This window comes from Sinocyclocheilus anshuiensis, unplaced genomic scaffold, assembly GCF_001515605.1.
Source record: "Sinocyclocheilus anshuiensis isolate Anshui unplaced genomic scaffold, SAMN03320099.WGS_v1.1 scaffold737, whole genome shotgun sequence".
NCBI classification, from domain to species: Eukaryota; Metazoa; Chordata; class Actinopteri; order Cypriniformes; family Cyprinidae; genus Sinocyclocheilus; species Sinocyclocheilus anshuiensis.
The window spans coordinates 590,439-606,535 of record NW_015540908.1 but is presented as its reverse complement, the minus strand read 5'-3'; the positions used below and the strand labels follow the sequence as shown (position 1 = coordinate 606,535).

The following is a 16,097-nucleotide window of genomic DNA, read 5'->3' as shown; positions in this document are numbered from 1 at the left end:
ATGGACCTATCTGTATGTATATATATATATATATATATATATATATATACACACAGTATATATATATATTATCAAGTCAAATGTCTTTTAGTATAATTGTACAAACGCCTGCCTTCAGCTCGTGCTTCATGTGTCTTTTTGCTGTCAAATCTTTACAAATTTTTATAAAGTAAATGTAAGAATAACATTGATATTGTTAGTAATATTTGAAAATGAACACTTACTGGACTAAAGCAGCTCAGCTTTACTTGATTATCCAGACATCTTTTTTTTCATTTTTGAGTCTCAAATATGATCATCAGGCTTTTGAGAAATGTTTATTTGTTCATTTCTCAATTATCATCGTGTTGCATTGCATTATATGTTTTGATAATCGAACTAAGCATTTAAATATCATCTTACTAAGACATATTATTGGAGATATAGAGTGACGACTGATATTTATCTGATGTACTGTTATAAACATCTTATTGATTTACGTGACAAGATATTTATTTTTGTTTCAGTTTTACAGAACCATATTTCATCACTTCAATTATCACACCTTTATAGAAAAATGAATGAGACTTCCAGAACCCAATGGTTTTGCCCAATCACAACTGTCAACAGATTTCAACTGATTAAGATCTAGTGATCATCGTCTAACTGGACTCACCTCTTCATAGCGAGTCTTTGTGATGCTGATCCATGATTTGATGGTGATGACAGAGTCTGGATGACAGGAGGACAGAATCTCCTCGCCCAGTGTGTGAATGTTCTCGAGCGCCGTCTGCTGAGTGTTCAAGGAACTCATCGACTCCTGCAGATCACAAAGACAATGATGTGAAACTCATATGATACCAATCTCTGGAGTAATAAACGAGTCCATGTCCGCCGTACCTGATGACAGGTAAGAAATGCCAGAAGAGCCTCCTCTTCCTCAGGCAGCACTCCGTACTTCAGGACCCTCTCAACATCCCAAAGATGATCCAGGAACGAGTGAACCATTCCATCGAACTCTTCCGCCTGAGAACAAATATGATGGGATTATCAAATATGTCTGAATGTACCTCACAAACGTTCATCACCATCAAAATGTACAGTACAGTGTTATTTACTTTGTAATCATCAATATTTATTAATGTCTTTATGCTTTAAGCTTTAGTACTTTTTTGTGTATTTTAGCCATTTCTATTAGTTTTTGCATTTTAAAATATCTTTTAATTTTGATTTCAGTTTTAGTTTTAGTAATTAGTCATTTATAAGCTAAAAAAGAGACAGTTTGCCTTTGCAACTAACTGAATATTCAGTTTTATTTATGTTAACAGTAACAACACTACAGTACCTTGAATGTTATGTAAGTGCTTGGGATTAAAGTGTCAGCTAAATGCATAAATGTAACTATAAGTGTTTGTGAAAGAAGGTGCTGTGATTATCAGTGGCGTGTGCTGGTACCTGTTGCAGCGCGGCCTCTAGTCGAGTCTGTCTGGACACAGAGAGTTTACACACGGCCTCCCAGCGGCCCTCCAGCTCCTCCATCTGCTCCTGCAGCCAGTGTGCATCAGCCGTGCTGCTCCGCGTCAGATCCCTGACCGAGCGCTTCAGCGTGCGGATACAGCTGGCACGCTTCCCGAGCTCCCGCTGGAACACCTGCGCATCAGAGGAGGAGCAGAGCTCACCTACAGCAGACTATAGACTACCGATAACACACTGAGTTCATATGAGACCCGTGCTGGCAAAATGAGTCGGAATGCGCACGGAAGGCCAATTTTGAGCTACATGCAAAAAAAGTGGAAAATGTCGATTTTGGTCAAATTTGAGGTTTTCACAAAAACGAGGAGTCAATTAAGCCCTCGTCTAGTGATCCCAATGCTCCAAATAGTATTTAAACATCTAAAATGATCTTTATTTGTATGTTTTCTGAGAGCAGTACCTTTTTCTCTGCTCTCTTCTTGCGCTGCTGCTGACAGACGTATGAATCACGCACATAACGATCCCGATAACATACACATACTGTATACACAGAATTACAGTATTTAAGTAGGCTATTCACGCAAACATAATCAGTTATGTCTTAAGTCAACGTTTGGGGAACTGTTGGGGAAAACATCTGATGTGTAACATTATATTAGATATAAGTCTTAATATAGGCCGTCTGTCTCATTAATGTTAGTCTAACAAGAAAAGAAGAGATCGCTGCTCTTGATCGAACTGCATTTGTGGTTTTAATAAACAATTTATGTTATATTGAAGTGAGTTTTATATTTGATTATTTGTTTTTCTTACTTGAATGCATTTGTTTAGATTTAAAATGAAAAAGTAATTTAAATTTTTTTTTTTTTTTTTTTTTTTTTTTTTTGCATCTGTTCTTATTTATAACAACAAAGATAAAATAAAAATAGCAATATTGTGATTATTAATACAGTAATGATTACTAAAAAAAGACCTGGAGGAAAAGATGCAATGTTGCTAGGTTTTGCTTTGGAACCTTCAGAAAACTTTAACTTGATTTTTCTCGAAATGGATTTTGCTAACTTCATCGACTTCAAACAGGTGTTGCTGTTTTTCATTTTTTTGTCTGATTCCAACAACTCATATATCATTTTGAAGGTATTTTACTGGAGAATGTAACAATAAAAATAACTAATTTTTGAAAATTGACTCATTTTACTCTGAGACTTGCTGTACCTTGTGCTTGTCTATCAGATTGCTGACCAGGTCTTTTTCACCACAGACAGGTACATCTTCAGCCAGCTGTGGCTCGGCTCTGTACAGCCAGTCATTAAGAGCCTGCAGAGCGTCAGTGAATCTGCCTGAAAACAGCAGAGCCTCTTCCAGCTTGTGCTGCCTGGGGACAGAAAAGCGGAGTTTAGAGCTCAGAAACAGACTCACAGTGCACTACCGATAACATACACATACTGTATACACAGAATTACAGTATTTAAGTAGGCTATTCACGCAAACATAATCAGTTATGTCTTAAGTCAACGTTTGGGGAACTGTTGGGGAAAACATCTGATGTGTAACATTATATTAGATATAAGTCTTAATATAGGCCGTCTGTCTCATTAATGTTAGTCTAACAAGAAAAGAAGAGATCGCTGCTCTTGATCGAACTGCATTTGTGGTTTTAATAAACAATTTATGTTATATTGAAGTGAGTTTTATATTTGATTATTTGTTTTTCTTACTTGAATGCATTTGTTTAGATTTAAAATGAAAAAGTAATGCACTACGCCTATTTGTTTCTTATATTTGTTCTACTGTTTGCATTAAACGATAAAAGAAAAGAGCGACTCACTTGCTGCTCTTGATTGAACTGCTTTTGTAGTTTTAATAATCAATTTATTTGTATTGAACACACTGAAGCGACTTTTTTGATTATTTGACTTTCTTACGTGAATGCTTTTGTTTAGATGTAAAATGAAACAAGTAATACACTACACTTGTTTCTTTCTTATATATATATATATATATATATAGTACATCTTCAGCCAGCTGTGGCTCGGCTCTGTACAGCCAGTCATTAAGAGCCTGCAGAGCGTCAGTGAATCTGCCTGAAAACAGCAGAGCCTCTTCCAGCTTGTGCTGCCTGGGGACAGAAAAGCGGAGTTTAGAGCTCAGAAACAGACTCACAGTGCACTACAGAGCTCCCGTCGGCTCCCCTCTCGCTGGATTTGCCGCTGATGGTGTCCCATGAGTCTCTGAGCTCAGACACCATGTTCTCCAGGTGCTGTGTGTCTTCAGGACTCTGGGCTTTCTCCTGCAGCGAGCGGCCTCTCTTCAGACAGGCCTCGTACATCGGCCGCTTCAAGCGGAGCAGCTTCTGGAACTCCTGAAAACATACAAATTCACCTTATAAATGGACCGACTGAACTGACTGCTTCGGTGGTGAAATTTCCAGTGTGGTTTATACAGTTTTTTATATACTCCACTGTCAAGTTTTACTTTACTGAGGGTTTTTACAGCAACTTTTAACGGGCACCATCATCAGAAATAACTCCTTAAGAATTTATCCATCCTTTATTTTTTATGGAAACCTTTTTCCGCTCACAATTCAGACTTTTTTCCTCCTAATTCTGAGCTTCTCATAATTTGGACTTTGTTTCTCGTAGTTCAGAGTTTTAATATTTAACAATTCAGACTTGTTTTCTCTGAATTCTGAGTTTATATCTCACAATTCAGTTTTGTTTTTTGCCAAATAATAAGAAATAAAAAGGTTATTGCAACTTTTTATCTCACAGCTTTGATATCTTTTCTCACATTTGCAAGTTTACATCTCGCAATTCTGAATTTATATCTTACAATTCTGACAATTTGACAGAGTTTATATCTTGCAATATATACTGCTATATCAGGGTCGAGATGCACCGATACTAAATTTCTCAGCCAATACGATACCAAGTTTAGTTTTCTTAAAGGGGAAAAAAGTTCTCCCAACTAATGCTGTAAAGTGTAAACTATACACAGTGTACTATACATAGAACCCTCTCATTTGGTACATAATATTAGAGGTTAAAATTAATAACAAAACTATTACATTCAGTGCCATTTATTTTCAGATATAATAATCACACTCAAATAAAAATGTTTGTATACAACTCAATTGCACATAAGTTAGTTTTCATAAAAACTTGACTTCATGACAGATTTATTGAAATATAAATATGTAACTAATAGTAAATAAGCTCCCTCTAGTGTTTTGATAGCTAATTAACAAACTTGGATAACTTTCCTGAGGGAAATGCAATGCTAATCCCAGCAGGCACACAATGTCATAAGATGGTGATATTTGGTTACATTTCGGTTGCGACGTCGGGTGATTCAATGTCAGTTCAACGTCTAATGTCAATGTTAATTTGATGTCCAATACCGACATCAGCTGACGTTGATATTTGTTATTTTTAGGTTGTGTAACCAAAATCCAACGTTAAGTCAACGTCAAATTGACGTCAAATACTGATGTAAACCCCATTTTCATTTTCAACCAAAATGCAACGTCAACCTGACGTTATATTGACGTCCTGTGCCTGCTGAGAAGTGACACTGTTATTTGACGTCTTTCTTTCGGTTGAAACGCTGATTGAGCAACTATATGAGACATCATACAGTTCGGTAAGTTGTACTATAAATTTTAACATACCTTCTGATGTTCTTTCACGTTTATTTCTCACTTTGACTTTTATTAAAGTGGAAGAGACTCCGCGCTACCGCTTGAACTGAAGCTGCTACAGTGATCTGTCACGCCACATTTAAGAGCATCAAAACGGCATTTATTGTTAGAATTTTGTGAAAAATGGACAGAATTTGAGAGTTTAGACTTTGTTTCATATCAGAAGTAACAAACCAAAGCCCTTTGCGATTACTGGATGGGTGGCGCGGTACAAATAATGTTTGGAGAAGGTCAAAACCGTGGATTTGGCAACCTTGGCTCGAACTGCGGGTGATTCACAAGGTCAGTCAGAACCCGCATTAACAGTTCTGCGTTAATGCGTTATTGCTTTAACTTGGACAGCCCTAAATTTGACACACGAAACATTTTCTTTATGCAAGTTGCTGTTTGAAACATTTTTCGGTTTCACTTTATTCATTCTACTAACAGTAAGTAACGTTGCAACTACATGTCAACTAATTCTCATTAAATTGCAACTACATGTCTACAAACTCTCAGAGTAGACGGTTAGGTTAGGTTTAGGGTTAGTACACTCTAAAAAATGCTGGGTTAAATACAACCCAGTGCTGGGTAAACTAGTTGACATGTAGTTGCAAAGTTACTTACTGTTAGTAGAATGTCTAAAGTGGACTATCGAAATAAAGTGTTACCCATTTTTCTACCACCTTTTGATCGACAGGGTATAATCGGCCCTGATCATCGACTGTTTTTAAGCAATCGGCTGATGGCTGATAGTACAAGTAATTGCTTTATTGGTCGACACCGATTATTGGCCGATACATTGGTGCATCCCTAATTCAATGTCAATTCTACACCATTTTTTTCAGTGTACTATGACTTTTTTTTTTTTTTTTTACAAATACATAAACAAAGTTTTAAGTTTGCCGGAAATTATTTGCCGTGTAAGTGCAGCACTGGCCTAAAGGCTAAACTGTCACCTGACCCGACACTCTCTTACACTGGCCTCAGACCAGCAGACCATCGTTGCTGAGTCCTGAGATGTGAAGTACCTTTTGTTCAGTGAGCTGCTGTTTGATCTCTTCCTGTGACACTGCGATCTCTTTGTGTGTGTCCAGCGTCTGTTCAACCTCCGTCATCCAGTCCACCAGCAAGTGCCATGATTCACTGAACTGTGGAAGTGAAAAGCACAGAAGTTTAGTATTTGCCAAATGATTTCCTGACAACAGAGGACTTTCTGTAGGTCTTGTAGTTCATATGAGAGGTCAAAACCTGTTTAGCATGTCTTTTGGCGTCCTCGAGTGTTTTCCCCCTGTCTGTGGTGTGTTGGAGGAGTTTCTTGAATCGGTCCTGAACGGTCATGATCAGGTTCTGCACCACATCACAGTCTTCCTTCCTGCTGAGCTCGGACAGACGTGTGGCAGCGGTTTCCACACTCATCTTCCTCTCTCCGTAAGACTGCACCTCACCTACCAGCACCTGCAGACGACAGGACTGAATCACACCAGCACTCACAGCAGCACACACACAGACGCAGACGCACGTACCCTGTGCTCCTGAAGCTGAGCGCAGATGGTGTCCAGGATGAAGCTGGGCGCAGGCAGAGTGTTTATGGTCTCCTTACACTTGGCCATTTTGGTCAACAGGTCTTGGACATTACTGTTAAACTCCTTTGCAAGACCAAGTCCCTCTGTTAACTTTGCCTACAAAAATCAGGTATATCATAGTTGACTAAACTAATACTGCACTTTGAATAAACTGTTACTTTAAATACAAAAAAAAAGAAATTTAACTGTAATAAAACTAAAATTAAATATAAAAATAAAAAATGTATTAGTTGCCAAAGCAACATTTCTCATTGTCATTGTTGTTAAATAAAAATAACTTAAATAAAAATACAAATTATAAAAATTATATAGCCATAAAAAAAAATTACTTATTACAAAATAAAAAATTATATTATTACATTAAAACGAATTACAACAGTATCTCAATGACACTAATACTATATATTATACTAAACATACACATTCAATACTTCAACAAATGTTGCACACCATTTCCAAGCAATTCCATATCATAACATAAAATTATTTTTAAAACCTTGATGGAAAAGTATTTTGTTTCTTTTAAGATTAGCCAGTAGAGAAATATTTTAAGCATTTTACTTTAAAATGTTAATGTCAACACAGCCACACTTTTGGAGTGCATCACATTCTAATTACTTTGGTTACATTTTACAATAAGGTTCCATTTGTTAACATTAGATAACTTCATTAGTTATCATGAACTAACAATGAAAAATACTTCTAAAGCATTTATTAATCTCATTGAATGTTAATGTCAACATTTATTCATATTTTATTAAAATCAAAAGTGATACCTTTTAATATTATTTATTCGACCTTGTTGGCATGAACTAACAATAAACAGTTGTATTTTTAACTAAAACTAATGGAGCTAATGTTAACAAAGATGAATAAATGCTGTAACAAATGTATTGTTCATTGTAGTTTATGTTAGTTAATGTATCAACTAATGTTAACTAATGGGACCTTACTGTAAAGTGTTATCGTAATTTTTAAGTTGGGGTCCAAATCTATTCCATTCTATTAACTATGATTTTGCCTCAATAAACTCCTAATTAGCTGCTTATTAATAGTTAGTAGGTAGTTGTTAAGTTTAGGTACGGGGTTTAAGGATTAAGGGATCTAAAATATGGTCATGCAGAATAAAGCATTTATAGGTGCTTTATAAGTACTAATAAACAGCTTCCTCCCAGGGACCTGTGAGGAAAAAACAGCGGGGCAAAGGGGTCGAGCGATCGGCCACGAGCGAGCTCACGCCGGCCCAGATCCCGCGTGCCTCGCTCTCGCCGCAGAGAGAGTGTTCTCCCGTCCTTTTCTCCCAGTCTTATCAGCGTCCCTCTGCTGGTGCAAGTGATCTGATCTCATTTGGGGGAAGTGGAGACGAGCTGCTCTATGACAGCATGTCACGTGCAGTTTCACTGCGTGAATGAAATAGGCTTCAGTTCAGGAGAAAAAAGGCTTTTTCCCATATGTGTCTTAAGCAAGACGGAGTACTCGTTCCCGTATCTCAGGGAACCGAGGTTACGTTAGTAACCGAGTATGTTCAGCATGCAGAATTAAAGTCCTCATTACCAAATGAGCGTTCAGTCTCTCGTTGGCAGAGTCTGGCATTCCCCACACGGTCTTACTGGATGACAGCCTCAGGTCTGTGTGCTCCAGCCACTGCAGGAGATCCTGGATCTCCATGGTTACGTCCTGAACCTGCAATCCAGTTATAAGGGCTGAGTTTATAATACACACACACACACACACACACACGCTCTCACACACACACTCTCACACACACTCTCACACACACACGCACACACACTCTCTCTCTCACACACACACACACACACACACTCTCTCTCTCACACACACACACACACACAAGGTATAAGTTTCTATTGCATTTCATAGAATCCTCTCACGTGTAAATATCAAAAACTATTTGATTTTTCATTTCACGACCCATTTAACTGGAACTGGAGACTCACTCTGACCATAACAATAAATAAATCTGTAAGTTGTTGACTCTAGAACAGCTGTAATCAGACCATGAATTAATCATTCAATGCGACTGGTAAACAATTCAACAGGCTACTTGAAAAGAATCTGCTCAAAAGTGTAACAACATGAGGAAAAATCCTCCAAAAAGTACCAAAAAACTTTTTTCCTTTTCTTTTTTCTAACAAAGAAGTGTCATTTTGACCTGGAGAGGAATTTCTCTTTTTTTTGCTACTGAATGTTATTGCACTGGACTCACTGACTTGGCTCACACAGGGTATAACAACTTCCCCCTCAAAAATAGGTTAATATTTGTACTTTCTGGGGATTTGGTGTTCTTTGGTGTTCCCAGTCACAAAAAAACAAAAAACAAAAGAAAAACTGGCCCGCTTATGAGTATCTCATTATGCTGCATTATTGCCAAATATTGATTTGAATCCTTTTGTCAAATTGTTTTATTTCAATTAGCAGGTTCTGTACTTCATTTTGGAACTAACTGGTTGAAGGCCTCGTTGCTCTGAACTTATGCACCTCAGTTTTGGAGTGAGCATTGCCAAAATAATCTACAATGCTTTTTTCACTCAAAACTGGAAGTGCATAAATTCGGATCAATGAGGACTATGATCAGTCAGTTACAAAAAGAAATACAAAACCTGAAAGAAAAGATTGAATCCAAGAATTGGTAATAATATAGCATAAGAAATTTACAAGCAAAGGTCAGTCATTTTTGACTGAGCACCAAATTAGGTAAAGGATTTTCAGCACAGCACAAGGGTTAAGGATTATGCAATTTTTTTGAGAAAAAGGGGAACAAACATATGAGACAATGAGACTGAGACCAACTAAAACCATTCTGTTTTCATGAATTCTGTAATCTGGTTTATTTGCTGGTCACCTGACTGAGGTTATTTTCCAGCTCTAGCTGTCTGCGCTCTGTCTCACAGCGCACAAATTCCCAGCGTTCGTTCAGCTGTTCCAGACGAGTCTGCAGGACATGTGAACTGTCTCCCGCCCCAGACTCCATCAGGTTTCTGCCGGCCTGGTTCAGAGAGTCTACCGTTTGCACATGGGACATCACATCATTCCGCAGAACCTAAAGGCACACAACAAGCACTTTTGTTTAAAAGTAGTAGCCAGTATACAGTACAGACTGTGTAAATGCTGTGTAGGATGCTGTAAGCAGTGGCTGGAGTGAACGTGATTTCACCAAGTACAACATTCTAATCAACCAATTGGAATTGAGGGATACAGTACATTTAAAGAAAATGACAGTTTTAGGCTTACAACCAGGGTTACATGCTTCTGAACCTTTGTTATTCAGCTATCATTTCCCTCTGATTTTAGGGATAAGTTATGGGTAGGTTTAGGAGTACACTCTTCAAAATAAAGGTGCTTAAAAGGTTCTTCACAGTGATGCCATAGCAGAACCCTTTTTGGTTCCACAAAGAACCATTCAGTCAAAGGTTCTTTAAAGAACCATCTCTTTCTTACCTTTTTATAATCTGAAGAACCTTCTTTCTCCACAAAGAAGCTTTTGTGAAAGAGAAATGTTCTTCAGATGTTAAAGGATCTTTATGGAACCATTTAGTCAAAAAAGGTTCTTCTATGGCATCGTGAATCACCTTTATTTTTAAGAGTGTAGGGATAGGGTTAGGTCTATGTTTTTGAAGAGGTTGATCCAGGAACATGTCTTACGTGGCTGTTTCACATACTATTTTTAAAAGCAGTAGCCAGTATCCTAGCTAGCATAAATATGTTTTAAGAATGTTTGATAATAGTTAGTAAGGTAGTTGTTCAGTATTAGTTTTTTTTTTTTTTTAAATATATGTTTTAAAAACCTTTTTTCTTGGTTATATGAACATTAAGCAAACATTCAAACATTATGGGAATGCTATTTTTGAATGTTCTCTGAACGTTTTTAAGTAAGTAGGAACATTTAAAAAATTGCTAGAACATCCAACTAAAACGTTTCTGAAATAAACTGTTGCACTGTTGTAGAACTGTTGTTCATAACTTTGAGAGAACCTTGCTAGAATTTTAGGTACTAAATTCAGCATTCAGTAAGCAGTACACTAGCGTTTCATTCGAAATGAGCAAAAATCACTGCAAAAGTGAGGACACAACATTGGCAAGAATGTGCCAATTAATGCCTTAGGGTTTGTGTTTGTACCTTGTGCTTGGCTAGCTCTATCTCACAGGTTTGCAGGTCAATGCTGATTGACTGAGAGGCTTGCAGTAGGTCAGCCGTGTGGGAGAGCCAGGCGTGCAACTCATCAAGAGTGTTCTGGAACTGACCCAAGCCCAGCAGTGCACACTCCAACTGGTGCTGCTCGAAAACACAGTGCTCTCGTTGAAGTACCATTATAATGAAACAGTATTTTTTTTTTCCATTTAGCTGAGATTTTACCTGTCTGCTGACAGTCTCTGACTCCAAGTTGTCCCATCGCTGACGGAAGTCACACAGTGGAGAGATGGACCCAGGCCGCTCAGTGCCCGGGGAAAGGCGACACACAAAGCGATGGTTTAGACTCTCAATCTCGATCTTCTTCTTATAGAGCTCTCGCTTAAATTCCTGAAAGGAGAGGTGATGGAATCACCACTAATTTGTTTGTGACACAGTTTTCAGTTTCTCAAGGTAAGTTTGTGTGCTCTAACCTTCAGGTCACATAGCTGCTCTTTAACTGATCCCAGGTCAGATCCCACTGAGAACTCCTCGGTGGATTTCAGCTCTGCAGACTTCAGCCACTCAAAGAGTCCCTTCAAGAGAATGTCATATTTTTAAACTTGCTTTTGTAGTGTTCTCTTGACCCACTCTATAGTATATGAATATTCATAAGTGCACATTGTCAATTTCTTCCATTGTCTCATGAAGTCAGTGCAACCAAGAAGAGAATTCGTTGAAATATGCTGACTTTAATCCAAATTCTCTATGGCTAGCTTTGGTGTCTCTAGAAGGGCATCCAAAAATCGGCCAGTCTGTTAGAGACTCATCACTACAACCACATGGAGGCATGAATTTTGAAATACTACAACTGTAGACAGAGACCTACCACCACTGGACGAGACAAGATAGAAAAAGTAACGAACAGACCATTCTTTGTGATTGTGTTTGGAAGTTTTCTACAGTAAGTACAAACTTCATTAGGTAGGGTGACCATACATACTTTTTCTAAATTGCCTAAAATGTCTGGGTTTTGGCTTTGTTTTCCTGTTGTTTTCATACTTGCTGAAGGTAATGACTGAAAATTAGCTTGACCAATAGCATGTAGGCATTGTACACAATCGACCAATCATGGCGTGTGAGAAGGTGGGATCAACAGAGAACAGTCAAAGCAATGCAAATATGCATGCATAAAATTTATGAGGACAGTAGAGAGAACATCAAATAAATTAAAATAAAGCCAAAACTTGGACATTTTAGAAATCCTGGCCAGGACATGTCCAATCTGGAAAAATGAGGATGTATAGTCAACCTACATTAGGAATGCCTTGAAAGGAATTGAAACTAACTCACCTGCATACTGTCCTGATAATGGAGAGCCATTCGTAAACATTCTTCTAACTTACTGTTGCACTCTGTCCAGATCTTACTGAGATTGTTCCACGTGCCATAAAGCTGCAGAAAAAGACAGCTGGATAGTGAGATGTGAACAAATGACTGCAAGATGTACAACAGTTTCTGCGAGGATTATTCTCATTTCAGTTTCAAATACAAACCTCATCCAAACATTTGGTGACCTCTGGCTTGTCTGTGTCACCACAAGCTGACATGAGTTCCATTCCCAGAATTCCTAGTGTGTCCAGGTCACCTTGCAGAGAATCAATGTCCTCCCTGAGTGTCTGAGAAGGAAGGATAAGAGAGTTTTAATGGTATGAGGCATTGCGTTAATTCAAAACTTTCAGGACGCAATGAGGAAATATTCTTAAATAACCCTGCTGAAAGAACAAAACCAGGTAATGAGCATATGTTCTGTTTTGGACGCTGGTCAAAAACATGGGATGTACTTCTAAAAGCTGCTAAGTAAAACTAGCAATATTACATTGGTCAACCAGCTTCGCCAGTATTTCTGGTTCCCCAGCTAGACCAACACTAAACCAGAAAGGGCCAGCCTGGACCAGCATAGAGCAGAGCAACATTGACCACAGTATCATTTTTGTAGCCTACCTGCATGGTCTCCAGGCTCTGTCGGATGGTTTCTGAATCTGATCGACTGGAGTTGAGGTCCAGAACAGCTTGCTGGGTATCATTCAGTCCAGATGTCATGTCACTCACATCATTCCAGAACCTGACTGCCAGATCCAGGAGATTGAGAAGCCACTTCTCCCTCTCCTGAGCTTGTCTTTGAGCCTCCTCCCAGCAGCTTGTTAGACTGCAAACCCGGTCTTGAATAGCTGAAATTGCCAAGATCATCATAGACAGACCATGCTTATGAAACAATAGTGTTTATGAGATGTTTTAGCATATAAAGCTGTATGTGCCAGAATATGTATGCGATTCATGTTTTGAGGTACCTGTGCCAATGGAACTGTCCCCAAGAGCCCCTGTGTTGGTAAGGAGCTCCTGAGCCTGTGTCCTCACACTGCTGAGGTCCAGATCCATTTTTGAGAGCTCAGACAATGTGTGCTTGTTGTCCTGTAGCTGCTCTTGAATTCGTGGGGAGAGGCCTTGAAGAGCCATTGAGGCCTGCAGGTGACTACACAGACGCTCCACGCTCTCTCCGATCAGAGTCATCCTCTCATTCAGCTGACATGGACATGCAGAGTTTCAGGAGTGAGCTAGCATTTATGCAGCTAAAATGTGGCAATGTTGTCTTTCTATACCACTTTAGCAACATAAAACATATGGCTTCTTTGAAAACAGGTTATATCAGTGTAGTGCATCAGCGGGTTGCATTCCTGTAGTTCAGCTGAGCATGGCGTTAGCAACACCAAGTTCATGGGTTCAAATCCCCGGAATGGTATAAACTGATATATATACTGCAAGTTATGAAAAAGCTTTAAATAACAGGTTAATCTTTTAAACCTTCTCAAAGTGTCCAGTACACTAGTCTCAGCATCTACAATGGAGTTTTGGGGCATTCATCAAAAGTAGGTCCCCTCTGTGAAGGTCTGACTTATTCAAGTTTAAGAACCTCTGATTTATAACTACAAACCATGTTAAACCAACTACCATAAGAAGGCGATTTAGCTGGATTCTCCAGTATGTGTTATGGAGAAAAGTCTTCTCTGTCTTGCAAAATAATGCTCAAGAAGTTCGAGTTCAAGAAGTCAAAATTGGACTTTACTGCAAGAAGACAATAAATCTGAGACCTCTGCAGAACATCTGATTCACTTTCAGCTCAACCTTTATTACAGTTTTCAACCAATGATCTTATTGCAGGTGTTCTCCTCCCAATACTCCCTAACTCTTCACCTCATTAATTGGTCTTTTGTTCTCTTGTAAGGGTGGCAGACTGCCAACTAGCCTATGTCAAAACATATCACAAAGTGACTATTTGGTGTATTTGCCTCATCATTTTTATCCAAAGAACATGTTGAAGGCCATGTGGCCCAAAAGAGCAACTTAGTATCACCGCGGATGCCATCCACAAGCAACTTCAGCCAAAATCCCATTCTTTCCCGTGTGACTTCTCTCACAGTCATGTAGGCCATGAGGCCTTCAAAACACATCGGCTTTTACAGCATTCAAACTACTTCTACAATTGTTTTCTATAGAATAAATAAAATATTTCATCATATGCACCCGGAATCAGCATTGAATCTACATGTGTGTCACCTGTGTATAGCGGGGCAGAGACTCCTCCAGTACTCCAGCAGCTTCTCGAACCCTGTCTCTGATGGCCAGATGCTGCTCTTCAGTGTCCCTGGCTTTCTGGCAGAACTCCTCTCCCTGAACTGCATTCAGGTCTGATAGACGCTGGGCCAGCATGATCAGCCGTGCTATCAGTGGCTTATGCTCTGCTATGGACTCCCTGATGCCCTGTTTGGACGTTATGCAGCAACACGATCAAACATTGATGTTTGTATTACTTTATCTGAAACAACTAATGAAGTCTTATAATTGCAATACAAAGTTAATATACTGAATACAGTGTGATGGCTATTCAAATCCAATGTGTTTGAACTTGCACTTGTACTATAGCAAATGTGGGCCCAAACATGAGCATCTGTTGTTAATATCTTGCTCTGAAGAAGCAAGTTTTTTAGTACCTGTAAGAGGTCCTGTTGTTCTCGGAAAGCCTCGTAGCTGATGGTGTTCAGGGTAAACAGGCCAATAAGGGCTTTGGTTTCCTGTAACCATGGTAACACCTCAGCATAGCCCTCTGAGAACTGAGACAAGAGCGACTGAGCATGCTCCAGTTGAAGCAAGACTTGGGAATTAGTGGCAGTAGTGACCTGGCACTGCTCCTGTAAGGTGTCTAGGGAAGACTTTGGAGGGGAAAAGACAGTAGTATTATGTTGGTTCTTATGCCATGGAAAATGTTTCAAAAGGTATTAAGAATGAATATTAGCTTACCTGGAGTCTCAGTGTCTCCCCATCCTCAGTGTACATCTGCAGGAGTTCCAAAATCTTCACCATTTTCTCAATGTTAAACTTGTGCTGCAGAATCTCCACAGCAAGTATCTGCAGAAAAACAGACATCATATGGATTATTTTAAAGAATTTTACAGAATTTCTAGTATATGCACAGAGAACATCATTGTGAATGTGCAAAAACTCACTTTCTGCTCATTGAGCTCGGATGCAATGATGTCTGGGTCCAGATTAATGGCTCTGAGCTCCTCCAGTGCCAGTGAGGTGTCTCTAAACCAAGCCAACTCTTTCTCAACAGCCTGTTCCAGCTAATCAAATGCAAACAGGCTGATAGGTAAGCAGGCATTTAGCAGCTGTATTTATCCAAAATGACTTACAGTACACTTCAAGCAACCTGAGGTATCCACCTGTCTCTTACCTTCTGCCTCTCAGAAGAACACAAGACTGCATCTCCAGTCTCAGTCTGGGCAGCAGGAGCCAGCAGCTCTCTCTCGATTCGACCAAGCCAAAGGTGGAGGTCTTCCTGACTGGAGGTACATCGACTAGATGCCTCCAAAGCCTGTTCCAGCCTCTGCAGGACATCAGCACTACCCAGACTCATCACTGAGTACCGAATACGCAGACTGTCTACCCGCTCCTGCACCAGCTGGGTTTCCTCCTCTTTAGATTAGCATGTGAAAGATTGAAACATGTTTGAAACATGTCCTTGTGGGCACTATGCAAGGTTAAGTGTATGCAATGACACAAAATGGGAGGAAACACCACCTGAAATCTTTTCCATGAGCTCATAAGCACATTGTTGGAGTTTCCCCAGGTCGACACTCTTAGCTTTTATCTCTTCCATGACTGCCTAAAAGGTGATAGAGAAAGGCTATTT

At 39.2% G+C, this 16,097-nt stretch overlaps 1 protein-coding gene across 1 annotated transcript in view; it reads right to left on the bottom strand.

Annotated features, from left to right (window-relative positions):
• Positions 1-16,097, bottom strand: part of LOC107689173 (microtubule-actin cross-linking factor 1, isoforms 1/2/3/5-like) — a 47,953-nt gene that overhangs the window by 10,666 nt on the left and 21,190 nt on the right. The window contains exons 7-29 of the mRNA XM_016487095.1: positions 15,986-16,070; positions 15,639-15,880; positions 15,409-15,528; positions 15,203-15,310; positions 14,896-15,114; positions 14,462-14,665; positions 13,198-13,429; positions 12,851-13,077; positions 12,403-12,525; positions 12,200-12,301; positions 11,341-11,442; positions 11,093-11,257; positions 10,856-11,011; positions 9,581-9,778; positions 8,272-8,400; positions 6,658-6,813; positions 6,383-6,589; positions 6,163-6,282; positions 3,641-3,814; positions 2,668-2,823; positions 1,435-1,629; positions 880-1,005; positions 656-799 (exon numbers count right to left, since the gene is read on the bottom strand). Of these exons, the coding sequence (XP_016342581.1) occupies positions 656-799; positions 880-1,005; positions 1,435-1,629; positions 2,668-2,823; positions 3,641-3,814; positions 6,163-6,282; positions 6,383-6,589; positions 6,658-6,813; positions 8,272-8,400; positions 9,581-9,778; positions 10,856-11,011; positions 11,093-11,257; positions 11,341-11,442; positions 12,200-12,301; positions 12,403-12,525; positions 12,851-13,077; positions 13,198-13,429; positions 14,462-14,665; positions 14,896-15,114; positions 15,203-15,310; positions 15,409-15,528; positions 15,639-15,880; positions 15,986-16,070 (3,690 nt within the window). The remainder of the gene's footprint in view (positions 1-655; positions 800-879; positions 1,006-1,434; positions 1,630-2,667; positions 2,824-3,640; positions 3,815-6,162; positions 6,283-6,382; positions 6,590-6,657; positions 6,814-8,271; positions 8,401-9,580; positions 9,779-10,855; positions 11,012-11,092; positions 11,258-11,340; positions 11,443-12,199; positions 12,302-12,402; positions 12,526-12,850; positions 13,078-13,197; positions 13,430-14,461; positions 14,666-14,895; positions 15,115-15,202; positions 15,311-15,408; positions 15,529-15,638; positions 15,881-15,985; positions 16,071-16,097) is intronic.